Here is a 17713-nt window from a genome sequence, read left to right as displayed (position 1 = left end):
ACGCTTACCTACTTAGGTATTGTCCTGATTTTATGGCTCAGAAGGCTCGGTTCAGGGGCTAATTTGCCCAGGGTTACACAAGGGCAGGTCAGAATTTGAACCCACAGCTGTCTTACACTTAGGTTCATGAACAGCCTTTCCCCTCCTCCATGCTTCATCTTCCAGGGTCATTTCATTCCACTTCAGTTCTTTCTTTCATTGCCCAAGTAATGAGGCCTGACAGACCCCCTGCATCAGGCCACACATCTATGCCAAATCCTTGAATACTAATAAATACCTGAAACCATGTTTCAAAATATACCATAAAATGTAAGTAAGAATGACGCATAGTTCACCTCAAGTTCATACACAGCAGCAATGTACAGGTTAACAGTAAAACACATGGGGGAAGTTTAACTTGAAATATTAGGCAAAGCCAGTCGAATGAAATAATAAACCTAGGAAAAATTAATTATACCTCTGAATATATCATAACCCCATGTTTTGTGTTTACTTTTAGGTCAAATAAAATAGGACATTATTAGCAAAGAGCAAATTATGGGTTGCTGCCTATGGTTTGGTTGTTTTTGTAAGGAAGCATTTATGGTTGTTGGAAATTAATAAGAATTTGTTTTTTATAGGATGCTATAGTTATACACGAAGTCTACGAAGAAGGAGCAGCAGCCAGAGATGGAAGACTTTGGGCTGGTGACCAGATATTAGAGGTATAGGACTATGAATTTTATTAATACTAACAAACACGGGCGCCTGGGTGGTTCAGTCAGTTAAGTGTCCGACTCTTGATTTTGGCTCAGGTCATGATCTCAGGGTTGAGATCCAGCCCCACATCCACTGAGCATGAAGCCTGCTCCTGCTTAAGATTCTCTCTCTGTCCCTCCCAGCCTTCTTGAATGAATGAATGAATGAATGAATGTTTTTAAAAATATACTAGCAAATACAATTCCTTTACTGACCTTGATCCACAAAGTCTGTTTACTCACTGCCTTGTACTTAACTATAGCCTCACTTCTCTCCCATTTAGCAAAACATGTACCTTACTTTTTTCTTTTTTTAATGTACTTTGAATAACTGTCATCAGAATCATGGCAGATTATCTAAATCTGTGAAAACTTTTTTTAAAATGAAGTTTTATAGTTCTAATAGTTCTATCATCTTCATAGCAAGTGAGAGGGTATAGTATTGCATTTGACTTTTTGGCCCCCCCATTGTACCTGTCTAAATTTGCTCCTAAAAACCCAGGCATACAGACACATACGCATAAACATGCACACCTGATGTTTTTAAAGCCTTTCATTGCAGTTTTAAGTATTGTTTTCTTATTCCTAATAAATCTTTAAGTAAAGTGGAGGTCCATGCCTTTCTGCTTTTGTTTTCTAGTTGATGAAAATGTGGGATCTTCTCCTTTTAGGTGGTATATGTGAAATGGCTAGCTTGCCTCTTTCAAATGGACTCTCAATTAACAAAGGTGTTAAAGCCTTTAAAAAAAATGCCAAGGTAGGCAGTGTCTGAACTAGGGAACGGATGAATGGCAGGTCAATGCCAGGCATTCTGGTAGGTGGAACGAAAGAGCTTTTTTGATGGTGTGAAACCTTTAGGCAACATTTATTTCTTTCATTGGATGAATTTAATTGAATAGTTAACATTTTATGGTGGGCATGTGCATTTTTGCTTTGCAACTTTAATATAACACATTATGAATGACATCATAGAATTTTATTTTCCCTTTGGTGGTTCAAGTCTGCCTCCCAAGATGAAACCACAGATATAATTAAGAGCGGAAAATATAGGCAAGAAGGAGTTAAAGGAGAGGCCAGGCTCATTGCAAATTAAATTCGGGGTTTCTCTGCAGACTTTTACTGTGCTTCATCATTGGATTAGGACAAATTCCCAGTACATTCATTAAGGCACAAGTGTATGAGGTTAGAAAAATAAGCGAGACCTCTTTGGGAATTGGCTTGACTGCTTTAGCATACAACACCATTTTTTAGTGGTCAGAAGTTTTGAGGGTTTTTTTCCCCTCCCTAGGTTTTCTAATTAACTGGTGTTATCATAATTGGCTCTGTAAAATAAATAGATTGAATATTCAAGAGTACAGATGCATACACGCCTAGATACTTAGGTGATCTGTAAGCCCACGAATTATTCTATAATGGTCACTTGAAACTAAATCTAATATGTGCATTTCTTTGATTATGGTGATGGTTGCATAGGTTTAAATCATATAAATTCACACTATAAATTGTATACTTTAAATATAGTTTATTTCAAGGGCACCTGGGTAGCTCAGATGGTTAAGCATCTGCCTTCGGCTCAGGTCATGATCCCAGGGTCCTGGGATCGAGTCCTGCATCAGGCTCCCTGCTCAGCGGGGAGCCTTTTTCTCCCTCTGCCTCTCTCTGTCTCTTATGAATAAATAAAGTCTTTAAAATTATTTATTTATATATATATATAAAAATATATATAAATATAATTTTATATAAATATATAATATATATTTATATATGTATTATCTATATTTATAAATATAGTTTATTTCATAACAATTATACCTCAATAAAAAACTTTTTAAAACTGTATCTGTTTGTATTGGATAGACCTCCACTGTAGCTGCTGTCTTCCATAGAGTATATTCACGTACAAGCGAACACTCAGGACAGGTTAACATGAAGAAAGCAATTAAGTAGAAGGAGAAATTGAAAACTCAAACCATTTCCTGGCATCCAGCTGAATTACATTACTCAATATGGACGGATGGTCTACACTTCTCATTAAAGATGACCAGGACATAATGTAACATTGTGTGTCAACTAAAAAGTTATTATTTTTTTTAATTGGTCAGGACAAGCTGTTCTTTTACCCCGTGCAGTATCTAGTCCACAAGAGCATATAGTGTGTTTAGTTAAGAAATAGCTGTTTGGTCAAGTAACATGTTTCCTTTCTAAGCAGCTTCGGCCCCTCATTCGGACTTGTTCTAGTTGCGGCCGATGTGTATAGATGCATAATGATGCATAGTCAGCCTGTGGCCTGCAGGTTTGCCTTAAGAAGGCAGGCCAGCTTTGATGGTATATTTCAAGACCATGAAACCAGAGAATTCTACACCAGTGCTTCCCAGACAATGGCCTTTCTGCTTATAAGAGTTCTCTGCATTGGCAGCTGGCCTTTCATGGTTTTAATTCTATCCTCATGTTAAAATTAGGACAAGCCATGGGGCACCTGGCTGGCTCAAGTCAGTAGAGCGCACGACTCTTATCTTGGGGCTGTGGGTTCCAGCCCCATGTTGAGCGTAGAGATTACTTAAAAAAAAAAAAGAAAAAATTGGGACAAGACAGATTTTGCTCACAAAGATTTCAAAGATAGAGTCCAGTAATGTCTTAGCATGGCAAGATTAACAATTCTATAATTAGCATGGACTGCCTTCTTTCTGATTCTGCTTTTCAAGTCAGTCCCTTGGGGCACCTGGGTGGCTCAGTCAGTTAAGTGTCAGGCTTGATTTCGGCTCAGGTCATGATCTCAGGGTTGTGAGGTCGAACCCTGTGTTGGATTCTTTCTTTCCTTCTCCCTCTGCCTTTCCCCACCGCCCCATGCACACGCACATTCGCTCTATCTTTCTAAAACAAAGTCCCTCATCTAACCCTACCCCCACCTCCATTATCCTCTTCTATGTTTGTGCAAGTGGGAGCAGAAAGAGTAGAGGGCTAATGCCTGGTTTTCCCCGTGAACTAAAATAGCGAGGAACTACTGTGTAGTTTGGTTATTCTTTCCTTCTAAAGCCGTGGTTCACGCACTTCCTTGTCCTACCCAAGAGATGTGATACACTCCCATTGACAACTGGGGCCTCCTTTGGCTCTTTGTCTCAAATAGGGAGCCCTGCTATTACCACCCCGACAGTCAATGCTCTAAATAATGCATGTAGTGCTTCTGTAAGGCACTTAAGGTAATACATCACGCCACAGTATTCGAGCTACACAGCAATATTTCTCTTATGATTACTGGTGCATTTAGTGGTGCCTTTTGATAAGCGGAGGAAATGAAAACTATGAACTTGGAGCAGATCACTTGGATTTGAGCAGGCATCTTCATGCTGGAATTTAGTATAAATTGCTTTTATAATATTAGTTTCGTGACAGTGCTTTTTATTGAAAGTATAATTGTTAGGGCCTTTCAAAAGCTATTTTAGAGGCTTAAGAGAATTTGCCTTCAGTCCGTAGAAGTAACTGTGTTGCAGTGGAGTGTAACAGAAGTGGTCTTGTGTGCCATCTATTGGAATACGGGGAAAATAATCAGCTCAGACCACATTTTCCAGAGACACTGTTTTCCCCTTTGTTCTATGGATATACTTCTCAAACAATGAGAATGCAGCATGGGCCCGAAGTAACAGTGGATGCTGGACACTGTGAGAACACAAACCCAAGATATACCAGAAAAGAAAAAGAAAAAAAAAAAAAAAACAGCTTGAAAATCAGGCTTTTAAAACATTTTTCTGGATCATAGAATCAGCTTTAAAAAAGAATAGCTCAGGGGCGCCTGGGTGACTCAGTTGTTGGGTGTCTGCCTTCAGCTCAGGTCATGATCCCAGGGTCCTGGGATCGAGCCCCACATCAGGCTCCCAGCTCAGCGGGAAGCCTGCTTCTCCCTTTCCCCCTGCTTGTGTTCCCTCTCTCACTGTGTCTCTCTCTGTCAAATAAATGAATAAAATCTTTAAAAATAATAATAATAATAGCTCAAAACTCACCTTCTCCAGGAAGGACTCATTGCTCTCTTCTCCCTTCTAACTACTCTTCATGCCATGAGTCATTCATCTCTGGAATGTTAGAATTGGGGAAGCCTGAGACCAGTCCCTCACAGGACAGATGAAGGAATGGAGGACCAGAGATAAGCCTGACCTACCCAGAACACACAGGGATGGACTAGAACATGGAGTAGAACCGGCATCGTGAGGGAACTCTTCCATTCTGTCATCCTCCCTGGCCATGACCTGGGCCTATTCTTCCTTTTGGCTTGTTTCCTAGCTGTGACCTTGAGGGAGTGACCCATGACTCCCTTCCTTTGAGTCCTCTGCCATTCTGCTCCTCAATTTCTCCCTTGTGTTAAATCCACTAATCCACAGCACTACTTGACTCTCTCTGTGGCAGGGGGCTCCAGGAACTCATTCTGAGGGAAGTTGAAGCAGAATGGTATAGAGACTGAGGGTGGGAAGACAGTCTGAGTTCAAACTGTGACTCCTCCATGGGCTCGCTGTGTAACCTTGGTCAAGTCTCTTAGCCTCTCCATGGCTTACTTTCCTCGTCTGTAAAATGGTAATGGGACCTATTTCAGAGAGTTAGTATAAGGATTAAATGAGTAAATATTTGTAAAGGGTTGATTCACAAGCATTACACAAACATTTGTTAAGTTAAAAAAAAAAATAAGTTGGCTCTGATCTCCGTTTAGCAGATGAGGAAACGGAGGCTGACAAGAGGTTATGCGGCTTGTCAAATTCACATGATTTGCCAGAAGCAGAGCCATGGCTTTACTCACTGCTGTTTCCAGTATAGTTTGCCTCTCACTCATGGTCCTATTTGTGCTCACTTGGATCCAGGTTCAGAAGAGTGTACTTCAAGGGGTTTTTGACACAGTTGAAAACCTCTCATTTCCTTCCCACTTACTGTAAAGTAGTTGTGATGTTTGCAATTAAGAGTGAGGATGTCAAATTCAGTAAGCAGACTGAGTCTAAAAATGCTGACCAAACACTAGTGTTCATTTCCCTTTTGACCTCAGTTAAATGAAGCCAGTCAGCCCCTTCCACCCCTCCTGCTCCCTCTCGCCCTCCCTCCCCAACCATGTTGATCCCATAGTAAAGTTCACAGCTATGCAAAATTGCATTATTGTGTGTACTAAGCTTTTTGGGGGTTGGGGGCAGTATAAGGGTTAACCTCCCTTATACATGAAGCAGTTACTACTACTAGTAGTCACTGCCTGTGTGCCTCAGGAATGGCTGGAAATTTCTAGAGGTTTTTTCCACTGGTTGGCTTAAGGAGCTCAGCAGATAGAGCAGGCTTAGAGGCCTCTGCTGTCAGCAGCCCATCTCGGATGCCCGATGTTCCAGGTTAATGGGATTGACCTGAGGAGCGCCAGCCACGAAGAAGCCATCACAGCCCTGAGGCAGACCCCCCAGAAGGTGCGACTGGTCGTGTATAGAGATGAGGCACACTACAGGGATGAGGAGAACTTGGAAGTTTTCCCGGTGGATCTGCAGAAAAAGGCTGGCCGAGGACTGGGTCTGAGCATCGTTGGGAAGCGGTAAGGAAATACACACAAGTTAGGACAGATTGGCCTGTCCCTCCAGAGCCCTAGGGAGCCTATGAACACCAGCAGATAAGGTCTTGTGTAAACTAATGATATGGTTTCTAAAATTAAACTATTTATAAATATTAGAGTGACCTAGATCATGTTTCTGAGCAAGATCTTAACCAAGAAAAAGTGTTGTATGAAGATAGAACTCAAAGCCCAATCAACCCAGACTGTATTTGTTCCCATATAGAATAAGAACAGAGTCGAAAAGGTTTTTTCACCTTGGAGTCCCTGAGATCTGAGGCTTGCAGGGGTGAATTAAACAGCTAATGTCAAGAGCTAGGTTTATACAGCGTTGGGTTAAGAAAATTGCTCTGCCGGGGCCCCTGGGTGGCTCAGTCGTTAAGCGTCTGCCTTTGGCTCAGGTCATGATCCCAGGGTCCTGGGATCGAGCCCTGCATCGGGCTCCCTGCTCAGCAGGAAGCCTGCTTCTCCCACCCCCACTCCCCCTGCTTGTGTTCCCTCTTTCGGTATGTCTCTCTCTCTCAAATAAATAAATAAAATTTTGTAAAAACAAAAAAAAAGAAAATTGCTCTACCACGGAGTACCATGTGAATTTCATGCTTATGTTAACTACAACTAGTTGGTGAGTTTCAAAACTTAGCTGAGTAGATGTAGTTGAGCGACAATTGCAAATTTTTCATGACAGTAGTTTTCATTAAGAAAGATGTCCCCAAAAGAATAACTTGCAACAAAAATGTAGGTAGATCCTTTTGGCTAGGCTTTTCTTTTGAAGTCTATGCTGCTTACCCATATGATGGGCATTATAGAATAACAGTAGTAGATTAGAAAAGTAAGTAATATCTTGAAACTGCAATTCCAGCTCCCATGGTTTACTGGTTTTCAATATTTAGTGTGTATTTATTCCAACAGGGCTGCAAGGTTTCCAGGTGACACCCCAATACGGTCCTAAATGGTTATCAACCATCTTCTTAGGAAGAAGTGAAGTTGGTTTTTTATATGTTATGTCCTGTGCCCTCACAGACCTCTGATGGCTAGCCTACTGCTTTTTTCCAGCTGTCCAAACTGTTATTAAAATAAAAATATTGGAGACAGTTTTTGAGAGCATGGATTTTGTGCCAAGTACTGTGCTGTCATGCTCTCATCCTTCAGCACCATTAAATCATCACTGTGAAAATGCATTATAAATCACAAAAGCTGGGACTCCTATTTCTAAACAAACTCAATGCACACCTGGGTGCAGCGCACCTGACAGAGCCCAAGTTGAAATTTGCTTGCTGGTTGTGACACATACATATGCCTGGGGAGATTCCACTTAGAGGAATGGTTTTTTCTTTATGGTTTCCTACTGGATTGATAAAACAGTCTTCATACAACACTAGTATTTCAGATTGAGTTGTAAGGAACATTCACGTCCCTTAGCCCAGAAAGTTCCATCGTGAAGGGTCAGGTGTATAAGCTGTCACGATTCATAATTCTTTGACTTAGCAATTCCACAACTAGAATATTCTAATGGTATGCTTGTAGATATGGTATCCATTGCACATTGTTTGCAATAGCTAGTGAATGACAATAACCTGTATATTTTTTATCAACAGTTTACTCATCATGAAATTAAGGAACATCTGTAGATTAGTATACCACCTTAAAAAACAAGTGATCCATTTCATTTCGCTAAGATTGTCCTCTTGCAGAAATGATGCCCTTGGGCCAATAAAAATGAATATTACAGTAGGCAACATAAATAGGTCTAAACTATTTAAAGGGCAAGCACTCTGAGGTTTATCATTTTGGAAGTTAGTGGATATTATTGGATGAGATGGCTTTGTAGGACCTCTATTCCAAGCTTCAGGATTTAGTGAAACTGTATAGAATGTCAATAATCTCAGATTTACTCAGAAATACTAAATTGTGCCATTACCCGCTGCTTTGTGGTATTCACAGAAATGGAAGTGGAGTGTTTATTTCTGACATCGTGAAAGGTGGAGCTGCAGACCTTGATAGGAGATTGATTCAGGGAGATCAGATCTTATCTGTGAATGGGGAAGACATGAGAAATGCTTCACAAGAGACAGTGGCCACTGTCCTCAAGGTGAGTCCTCAGGCTGCTGTCTGCCTGAAGTCCACAGGGAGCCGTTCTAATCGAGCTTGGTTATAAATGGGTTAGACTTTATGCTAACTCTAGTTTTCACTAGAGAGCTAATCTCGGATTATTTTAACCCATCATATATAGCTTTACAAGAAAGCTGCTAGATTTACTATCAGGATCAGAATTGACAGAGAAACCTCTTTGGGGACCTCCCAAGCTAGTTTTTATCCTTGTGAGAAACCAAGTACCCACAGTTACCCTCTGAATGCATTAGATGGGATAAGTTCTCCTGGAATCAAAAAATTCATCCTTTTCTCTAAAGCTGTATTGTCATGAATTTACCAAATCCAGCTTTTATTGCTTGAGGGACCATTGAAGATTATCTAGACCAATTCCTCTATTTCACAAATGAAGTTTGAAAAAGTAAAGCAGCATGTCCAAGATGAAAAGGATCTACTTCAGTGGTTTTCCCACCACCCAAGCCGTTTCTCACTGAAGTTGTTAGAGAGGCTACGTTCAGAATTCCCTTCCAAGTGTCTCTGCCACATGGATGCTACCTCCCTTGGGGGAAACTGATTAATAAAAATTCTTGTAAATTTCCATTCAACTATAATCAGCTGCATCTTACACAGTTTCACAAATAGCTGTGGAAGCTTTTGCAAAGACAAATGAACCTCGTTTATTTTAAAATCCTGATTTCCTAGTATAGTCAGTTATGACTTATGAGAGAATTTGTTATTTGTAGATTATCTCTATGTTTGATTTTTCTGTCCCCCGTTCACCACTTTTTCTTAATTATTTCACTGCTCATGAATACTTTAATCGGAAGGGAAAAGGAAGAGGTGAATTGAAATGTAATACTTTTACCATGTTTAAAGAAGTCATGAAGTCATGAGATGAATACCATGGAGTTGATGAGTTTTTGTTATTTTGTGTGATTTTTTTTTTTTTTTTTGATTACTGAATTTTCCTTTTCCCTCTTGCTTTCATCACCCGTTTACAATTCTTGGTGCGGAGATGAGGGGAAGCTCTGCCATGATAATTTAGAAGTTAAATGCTGTTTTTCACCTCTTTTCTTGTCTTCCCAAGTGTGCACAGGGGCTGGTGCAGCTAGAGATTGGAAGACTCCGAGCTGGTTCCTGGACCTCCTCAAGGAAGACCTCACAGAATAGTCAGGTTGTTGCTGGCTTCCCATCAGACTGACTCACTCACCCATCCCCACTGGGAGAAAGCTCCCCATTTCATAAATGATTGGAATAATGTGTACTAGACAGCATATTCACAACACCATGTTCAGTGCATTTTAATATGTTTGAAATAAAAATGAAAGGTGGGATGGAAATTCGTTAATATTCATTAATCCCTAGATTCTTCTCTCCTTTATTGCCTGCCAGTATTTCCTTAGAACCACTTTTCTCGTCCACTAGTAGCTCTGTATTGCCTATGCATGCATGTACACAGCTGTGTTTATTTAAAAAAAAAAGAAAGAAGCAACATCTGGTGGCAATTTGACCCTCATTAGCACAACATTGTTCTATTCATTCAATTAAATATTGCTATAAAGTTAACTTGTGAATAGCCACTCACACATGCTGAGGGCAATTAATGGCATATTCCTAAGAGAGCCAAGTGTGGGGGGGTTCTCCTCTGAGAGGGAGGCCTTAATGGGTGATACTTTGTAGGTTAGCAAACATCTTATGTTTATTTGCAAGGCTGATGTAAGTGCCACTTTTTTTTTTAACGAAGTATATTTCAAAGTTTGGGTTTTTTGTTTTGTTTTTATAATAATGCTGACAAAATCAAGATGGTAGACTATATGTTTGTCCCATTTGGTACATAATGAAGCTGTAGAAACTTAACGTGTGACCTCCATCTCCTTTGTGGGTTATTTATGGGCCTTTGTCTTGAGGTTAAAACCATGAGTTTTGGTCCCCTCGCTAGTTGCCTTAGACTTAAAGCCTCTCCAAGGCTTTTGTTCACAAGTCGTTCTGAGTTTGTGGTTAGCACACAGGTGCTTCTGGGATGCTCTGAACTGCCTCCTTTGCTTCACTGGTATTAGAAAATGGGTAAAGAAAAATACCATTGTTCAGCTAGGATCGCAGACTAGCTATCTTAGAGAATCTTCAAAACAGTGAAACCCAATAAACATCACGTTAAGTTTTAGAATATATTTTCTCTTTTCATTTCTGGCCTATGCAATGAGCAGCAAATATCATGTGTACTAAGACACGGTGCTGAAGGGGGACTCCAGGAGTAAATGGTTGATAATGATTCTGAGCAGACTTGTATCAACAGTGGGAATTTCAGATGCAAAAATAGTTGTCTCAGAGCTTCTTCCTTAGTGGAAGATTCACTTGTTGAGTGATTTCACTAAAGCCTTGTTGTATGCAGGTTAGAATTCAGACTGAACAATACTGGGGATAAAATTTTTCTTCCTTGCAGAATATGGGAGGATGCCACAGAGGAGACTCCATCGGATCTCACTGCAAAAGGAGTTTGATAGGTTGAAAAGAGGGAGAAGGCATCCCAGACAGATGGAATAGCATATGCAAAAGCACAAAGGGATACAAAGAATTCCAATGTTTTAAGAAAAGTTTGAGTTATATGCAAACAATGAATCATGGAACACTACATCAAAAACTGATGATGTAATGTATGGTGATTAACATAACATAATAAAACAAAATTAAAAAAAAAAAGTTTGAAGGATGAGGTAGTAGGTAGAACTAGATTTCTGTCATTGAAGAACATGTATAAGAACATCTTAGTGATTAATAAAGTTCACACTTAGGTTAAATACAGAGCTAACAAATTTAGAAGCTCGATTATTAAATGTCAATAAAACTATCATCACCATTTAGCTCATCTATAAATGTGAGCTGTCCTATTTTAGAAACCTAAGACAAAGTATCAGACACTTTTATCTAACCTTCCTGCACAGAATTTTTAACCTTAGGGGGTAGAAGTTTAATTCAATTTTAAGAAAAACAGTAAATATGTTTTATCCTTACTTTGTCCTTAAAATTTTGGCTGAGATGATAACGAGAGTCTGCAGTGATACTTGGCTAATTAAAAGAAGGCTCATAGCTGGCTGTGAAAAGGAAATGTCCTCCATTATCACGAGCTGAAGACCAGCCCATGACCCGACTGGAGAAAAAGAAAATCCCATTCCCAGACATTTCCACCTTCAGACCCTCTAGGGGCACAGATTTCTTTCTGGGCAGTTATAAGATGGGGAGATAAATGTCTTCTTCCGAGGGCCAAGGAGAATTATAATTTGTTAGACTTGGCCTAGGGAAAGTGGGTTCACTAAGATAGATCTATTCTTGGGGCCACCAAGCCTCTTTTTTTAAAAAGTCTTTTCCCACCAACCAGAAAAGAGTGCCTTTACCCTTCAAAGGACGGTGTGTCATGGAAAAGCACTTGAGAAATCTTTTCCTCAGATAACTGAGGGAACACTTCCAGGCACAGTTCATATTTATAAAGGCCGTGGCAAACACATTGTTCTAAGATTTTTTTAGGCAAAAGTTATAATATGCTATACTCCCTCAATTCTGAATATTATTATAGCACTATTGATTTAAATCATATCCTTTCAGGAAAAATATAGAAAACACTCCTTTAAATATATATATCCATTGTGAAGTATATGATGTCTGTCACTTACTTTGAAATGAATTTTTAAACATTGATGAACAGATGAATGGATATGTGAGAAAGAAAATCCAGCAAAGTATTGATTGTGGAATCTAAGTGGCATGCATATGAGTGTCTACTATATAATTCACCTTTTCTGTACATTTGAATGTTTTCATATTTAAGGAATTAAAATATTAAACAACTTGCATCATAGAACTAAGGAAATGGGTCAAATTATAATTTATCAGATTATAATTGTGATCTTAGGTTTAGCTTAAAATTTTGAGGCAATTAGGCATAACCTTGATAATTTAGTAGAAGACATTCTTTATTCATTATTGGTTACTTTTTGGGTGGGGAGGGTTTACATTATTTTCTGCATTGGAAAGGTCCTCCACTGTGTATATGATTCTCATCGAATAGCTACTAGCCGTACATGACTATACAATGTAGACCTCAAATATTTATTTGAATGAATAAAAGGACATAATGGAAGTAGACTGGGCTCCATTACCACTGACTCCAGGAAAATCTTGGAGAAAAAAAATTTAACCCATTCCTAAAACAATATATTCCCTTGATATTTGCTGCTTTCTCCTATAACTGAGGAGAAAGTTTCTGTTAGTCAGGATTTTATGATAGTTGTTTTAGCAAAATGATCATTTGAGTAATAAGGTAATAAATGTTGGCTGTAACCCCAACCAACTCGTAGTGCCATTAACTGGTCACATATAAACACTATGTAACAACCTAGGAAAATATTTTTCGATTTCATGGGGAGCAAGAAAAGCTTAAATTATTGCATGTTTTCTATCTTGATAATTGAAACTATATATATATAAAGCTCATATAAAGGGGAAGGTGATAGAAAAATGTCAAATGATGGGACGCCTTCGGCTAGGTCATGATCCCAGGGTCCTGGGATCGAGCCCCACATCGGGCTCCCTGCTCAGCGGGGAGCCTGCTTCTCCCTCTGTCTGCTCTGCCTGCCGCTCCCCCTGCTTGTGCTCGCTCGCTCTCTGACAAATAAACAAAATGAAAAAAATACGTATATTAAAAAAAGAAAAATGTCAAATGGGATTGGGTTAGAGTGGTAAGGGTGTGAGTAGGGGTCACTTCTGTTTTCTCTTTTAGCCTCTACAGAATTTTCTATCACATGGTTATGGCTATGTCAGTAATTAAAATACTAAGTCTGAAGTTTTAAGACCAAGTTCGTGTCTGAGCGCAGCTGACGGCGGGCTTTCTTTCCAGGGAAGCCAGCACAGCGCGCACAGCAACTTCCATCCCTCCCTGGCTCCTGTCATCACCAGCCTGCAAAACCTGGTTGGCACAAAAAGAGCTACAGATCCTTCCCCCAAAAGTTCAGGTATGACTTGGACGCACCACCAGCAACACCATCCTGTGACCCAATTTTTTAAAATATTAATATTTTTTAAAAACAATCTCTTCACCCTCAACTCAGACACGTCGAAATCTTCGGACGTGTGCACCTAAGCCCCAAGCTTGATGAAAAGCCTGTTCTAAAGGAACGAAAGCCATAGGGACTCATTTTGGGAATGTGCCTTTAACTGTACACAAATCACATGAAAAACAGGAAAGTGGAAGTCTAAACTACTTCATAAAAGAAAACCATTTCCCAAAGAGAAAAATTTCAAATGACAGGTCACTTGAGGAAGGTCAAAAGTGCATATACCATTATGGGTGGGGCAGGTCCTTTTAAGTCTTTCCTTGAGGAGAGGGTTGTCTTCGATTAAGGCAGGAAAATGTACAATGATACACAAATAGCCCATCCCCCAAGCCACTTAGGATATATGGTGATATCCTGGGTAGCTGCTGGTACTGCCATCAGCTTCTGTCAGACCACGTGGTTATGACCACATCTACCTCAAAGAGAGGGCCTCTTTAAAATAGCCCCTAACCAGCACATGCACCCCAATGTTTATAGCAGCAATGTCCACAATAGCCAAACTATGGAAAGAGCCTAGATGTCCAACAGATGAATGAATAAAGAAAATGTGCTGTGTATACACACACACACACACACACACACACACACACACAATGGAATATTATGCAGCCATCAAAAAACGAAATCTTGCCATTTGCAACGACGTGCATGGAACTAGAGGGTATTATGCTAAGCGAAATAAGTCAATCAGAGACAGACAATTATCATATGATCTCACTGATACGTGGGATTTGAGAAACAAGACAGAATCATAGGGGAAGGGAGGGAAAAATGAAACAAGACAAAACCAGAGAGGGAGACAAACCATAAGAGACTCTTAAATCTCAGGAAACAAACTGAGGGTTGCTGGAGTGGAGGGGGGTGGGAGGGATGGGGTGGCTGGGTGATTGACATTGGGGAGGGTATGTGCTATGGTGAGCTCTGTGAATTGTGTAAGACTCATGAATCACAGACCTGTACCCCTAGAACAAATAATACATTATATGTTAATAATTTTTTTTAAAGTTCTCTTCATTGTTAAAAAAAAAAATTAAAAAAATAAAAAATAAAATAGCTCCTAACCAATAGTTGCCAGTTGGGATTTTGAGAAAGTATGTAATACCTGTTTGTATTCTCTCTTGAAAGAGCTAGAAAATGATACTATTTTTTAAAATTTTTATAGGAGAATATTAAATCCTAACTGTGTTATCTCTTTATTTTAAAAAGTTAATTGTGTTGCTTCCTTATTTATAGGCACAGATATGGGACCAAGGACCGTTGAGATCATCAGGGTAGGTCAATAATTCTACTATTTTTCTGATTTGTATTGTATTTCCGTTAAAATGTATATTTTCTCCTCAATACAATTTTTGCATTGTTAGTGTGCTCTTTTAAGTTACTGAAGGCATTAAATGGTCTGTGTAACATAAATAGACTTAGAAAAATACAGTAAAGCCACATAGAGGACCATTGTGAATTTTTTGGTATGTCCCATCCACTATGTTTTGTGCATGTGTTTAAGTTTTATAAAACAAACCAAAAAAAAAAAAAAAAAAAGGTTATTAAACTCTGGTAGCTTGTCTTTTTCCACTTTTTTTTTTTAAGATTTTATTTATTTAGAGAGAGCATGTGTGAGCAGGGGGAGGGGCAGAGGAAGAGAATCTCAAGCAGACTCCATGCCAAGCATGGAGCCCAATGCAGGGCCTGATCCCAGCACCCTGAGATCACAGCCTGAGCCGAAATCAAGAGTCAGACACTTAACCAACTGAGCCACCCAGGTTCCCCTGTCTCCTTCACTTTAAAGGATGAAATTTTAGCCATGCTAGTATTTTTTTATGGCACACAGCATGATTTTTATTAGTTGCATAGTATTCCATCATATAAATGTGCTGTAATTAATCAGCTTCCTCCTAGTAAACAATTAGCATATTTCTCAACTTTTGCTCTTTTATAGCAACATCTGTGTTTTTCTTTTTTCATGTATCATGGGTGATTTCCTCAGGATTCGTTCCTAGAAATGAAATTATTGATTCAAAAGCCACATTTGTTACTTAAAGGCTTTTATACATATTGCTAAATTGCCTTCTTGAGAAGATTGTGTGTTGTATTTAAGTTCATAAAGTTGCCAATCCTGATTTTCAAACTCCTGTGTGATATCCAGAATATTGGAAAGTACTTTTATTTTGATCACTTTCAACCATTAAATTTGGGATTCAAGAAGTCTTTAAAAAAGAAATTATGACCTTGTTATAATCATGGTTCAGCTGCAGTGAAGAGATACCCAGCATAGCTTAGTTCTCTGGAATCCATCACAGCTGTGTTTGAAGGCACTCTACCATTTATTAGCTCTATGACTTGGCAAGTGACTCAAGTTTTCTCGTCTGTGGACTGGGGATGACAACACTTAACTCACAAGATCAATCTTACTGTGTGGATTAAATGAGATATTGCAAATAGCGTACTTAGCATAGTATCCAGTGCGTCATAGATGTCCAGGAAGTGCCATCCATTATTATTGACTATAGTTTGTAGTAAATCTGCTTCATTTGTTCCTAGTATCTTTCCACCAGAGCGGCAACTCAGATGGTCCTATGATAGGAAAGTTAAATCTACCGAATGTGTACATAATTATGGATAAATTACGGAAGCGTTATGATAGATTTGAACAAAGCCAAGTTATTCCATAAATTTCTCCTCATTCCAAGGTTTATAAAATGACATTTTATGCGGGTGCCCAGGTGGTGGAGTTGGTTGAGCCTCTGATTCTTGGTTTCAGCTCAGGTCGTGACCTCACAGCAGTGGGACTGAGCCCCATGTCAGGCTCCGAGCTCAGCAGCGAAGTCTGCTTGAGTCTCTCTCCCTCTCCCCCTCCCGCTCAGGCTCATGTGTGCTTTCCCTCTCTCAAATAATTGGGTAAATCTTGAAAAAAACAAAAAACAAACCATAAGTTTATGTTTCCTTAGTCATTTCAGCCACTTTTTTTTTTTTTACAGGCTTTTATAAAAAGGCCTACTCCCAGCAGGAGAGAGAACCGTGTTCTCCCACACATGTTCCAAGCAGAAACTTTTGTGATGAAATTCACCTTGCCATTTTGCATGCATTGCTTTACTGTTGATGCATTCAAAAAACATAAGCCAGACACAAATATGTTCAAAAACAGGATATAAATGACCCGTGACTGGAGAGGTCAGCTTCACCATTCTTCTTTTATAGGCATGACATGGCAGCATTAGTAATATTAGTAATAGTAAAGAATAATTCCTCACACTTATGTGATATGAGTTTTTAAAGTTCTTTCATATATGGTTTTTGTTGTCATTTTGTTCTTTTCCCATCTTCCAACTTCATGAGGTAAAATTGAAGCACCCTAAGCTGTGTATATTTTTCAATAATCAATTAAAATGTCGGGAGTCTTGCTACCATGTAAGTCCCTTTACCACACCCACGCCACTAATATTTATGCCATAGTCATCATATGTATACATTTACATAAATTGAGAACCCAACCAAACACTGTTATAATTTTTACTTTCAAATGTCCTGCATCATTTATGTATGTATGTATGTATGTATGTATTTATTTGAGAGAGAGTAAGTGAGAGAGAGAGCACAAGCAGGGCAGAGGGAGGAGCAGACTCCTTGCTGAGCAGGGAGCCCGATGCGGGGCTCGATCCCAGGACCCTGGGATCATGACCTGGGCCAAAGGCAGACGCTTAACGACTGAGCCACCCAGGCGCCCCGTCCTGCATATTTTAAAGAACTGAAAAACACTGGTCACATTTTCTTTGCATACTGAGTAGTTTTGGTCCTCAGGAATGTAACGCTGTGTAGACTCAGAAGAGTACTGATGTTTATGGTTTAGCAGGCAGTCAGCCCATTTGGGTTCAGACTGCAAATTCTGTCTCCCCTTCCGGGAGCGGGGGTTCACCTCCCAGCTCAGGTCTGTGTTGGTCGGTCCCACACATGAGTCACTTAGAACGAAGCCAGAGAATTCTGTGGTGCTCTCTGCTCCAGCTTTCTTCCTTTATTCTCCAGTCACGGGGGCTCCCTCGCCTGGTTCCTCTGACCAGCAAGATGGGGCGAGATGGGGCGAGAGAGGCATCCACATCAGTGTCACACTGTGCGCCACCTTTCCAGCTCCTTGACCGGCTCTCGCCCTCAGGACGACGCTGCCAGGAAAAGAAGGGGGCGATCCACCCCCTGGCTGCTTTTATTCCAAGTTTTGGCTCTCTACCACAATTTGTTTC

At 39.8% G+C, this 17713-nt stretch overlaps 1 protein-coding gene across 3 annotated transcripts in view; it reads left to right on the top strand.

The window, feature by feature from the left end:
* Positions 1–17713, top strand: part of PATJ (PATJ crumbs cell polarity complex component) — a 347778-nt gene that overhangs the window by 304327 nt on the left and 25738 nt on the right. For all 3 annotated transcript variants that reach the window (XM_078073041.1, XM_036091353.2, XM_078073040.1), the window contains exons 35-40: positions 621–704; positions 6086–6279; positions 8236–8383; positions 9470–9556; positions 13271–13385; positions 14721–14758. In XM_078073041.1, the coding sequence (XP_077929167.1) occupies positions 621–704; positions 6086–6279; positions 8236–8383; positions 9470–9556; positions 13271–13385; positions 14721–14758 (666 nt within the window). The remainder of the gene's footprint in view (positions 1–620; positions 705–6085; positions 6280–8235; positions 8384–9469; positions 9557–13270; positions 13386–14720; positions 14759–17713) is intronic.

The sequence above is a fragment of the Halichoerus grypus genome, chromosome 5 (genome assembly GCF_964656455.1).
Source record: "Halichoerus grypus chromosome 5, mHalGry1.hap1.1, whole genome shotgun sequence".
NCBI classification, from domain to species: Eukaryota; Metazoa; Chordata; class Mammalia; order Carnivora; family Phocidae; genus Halichoerus; species Halichoerus grypus.
The sequence above is the reverse complement of the archived record's forward strand: the minus strand, read 5'-3'. Positions and strand labels throughout refer to the sequence as shown.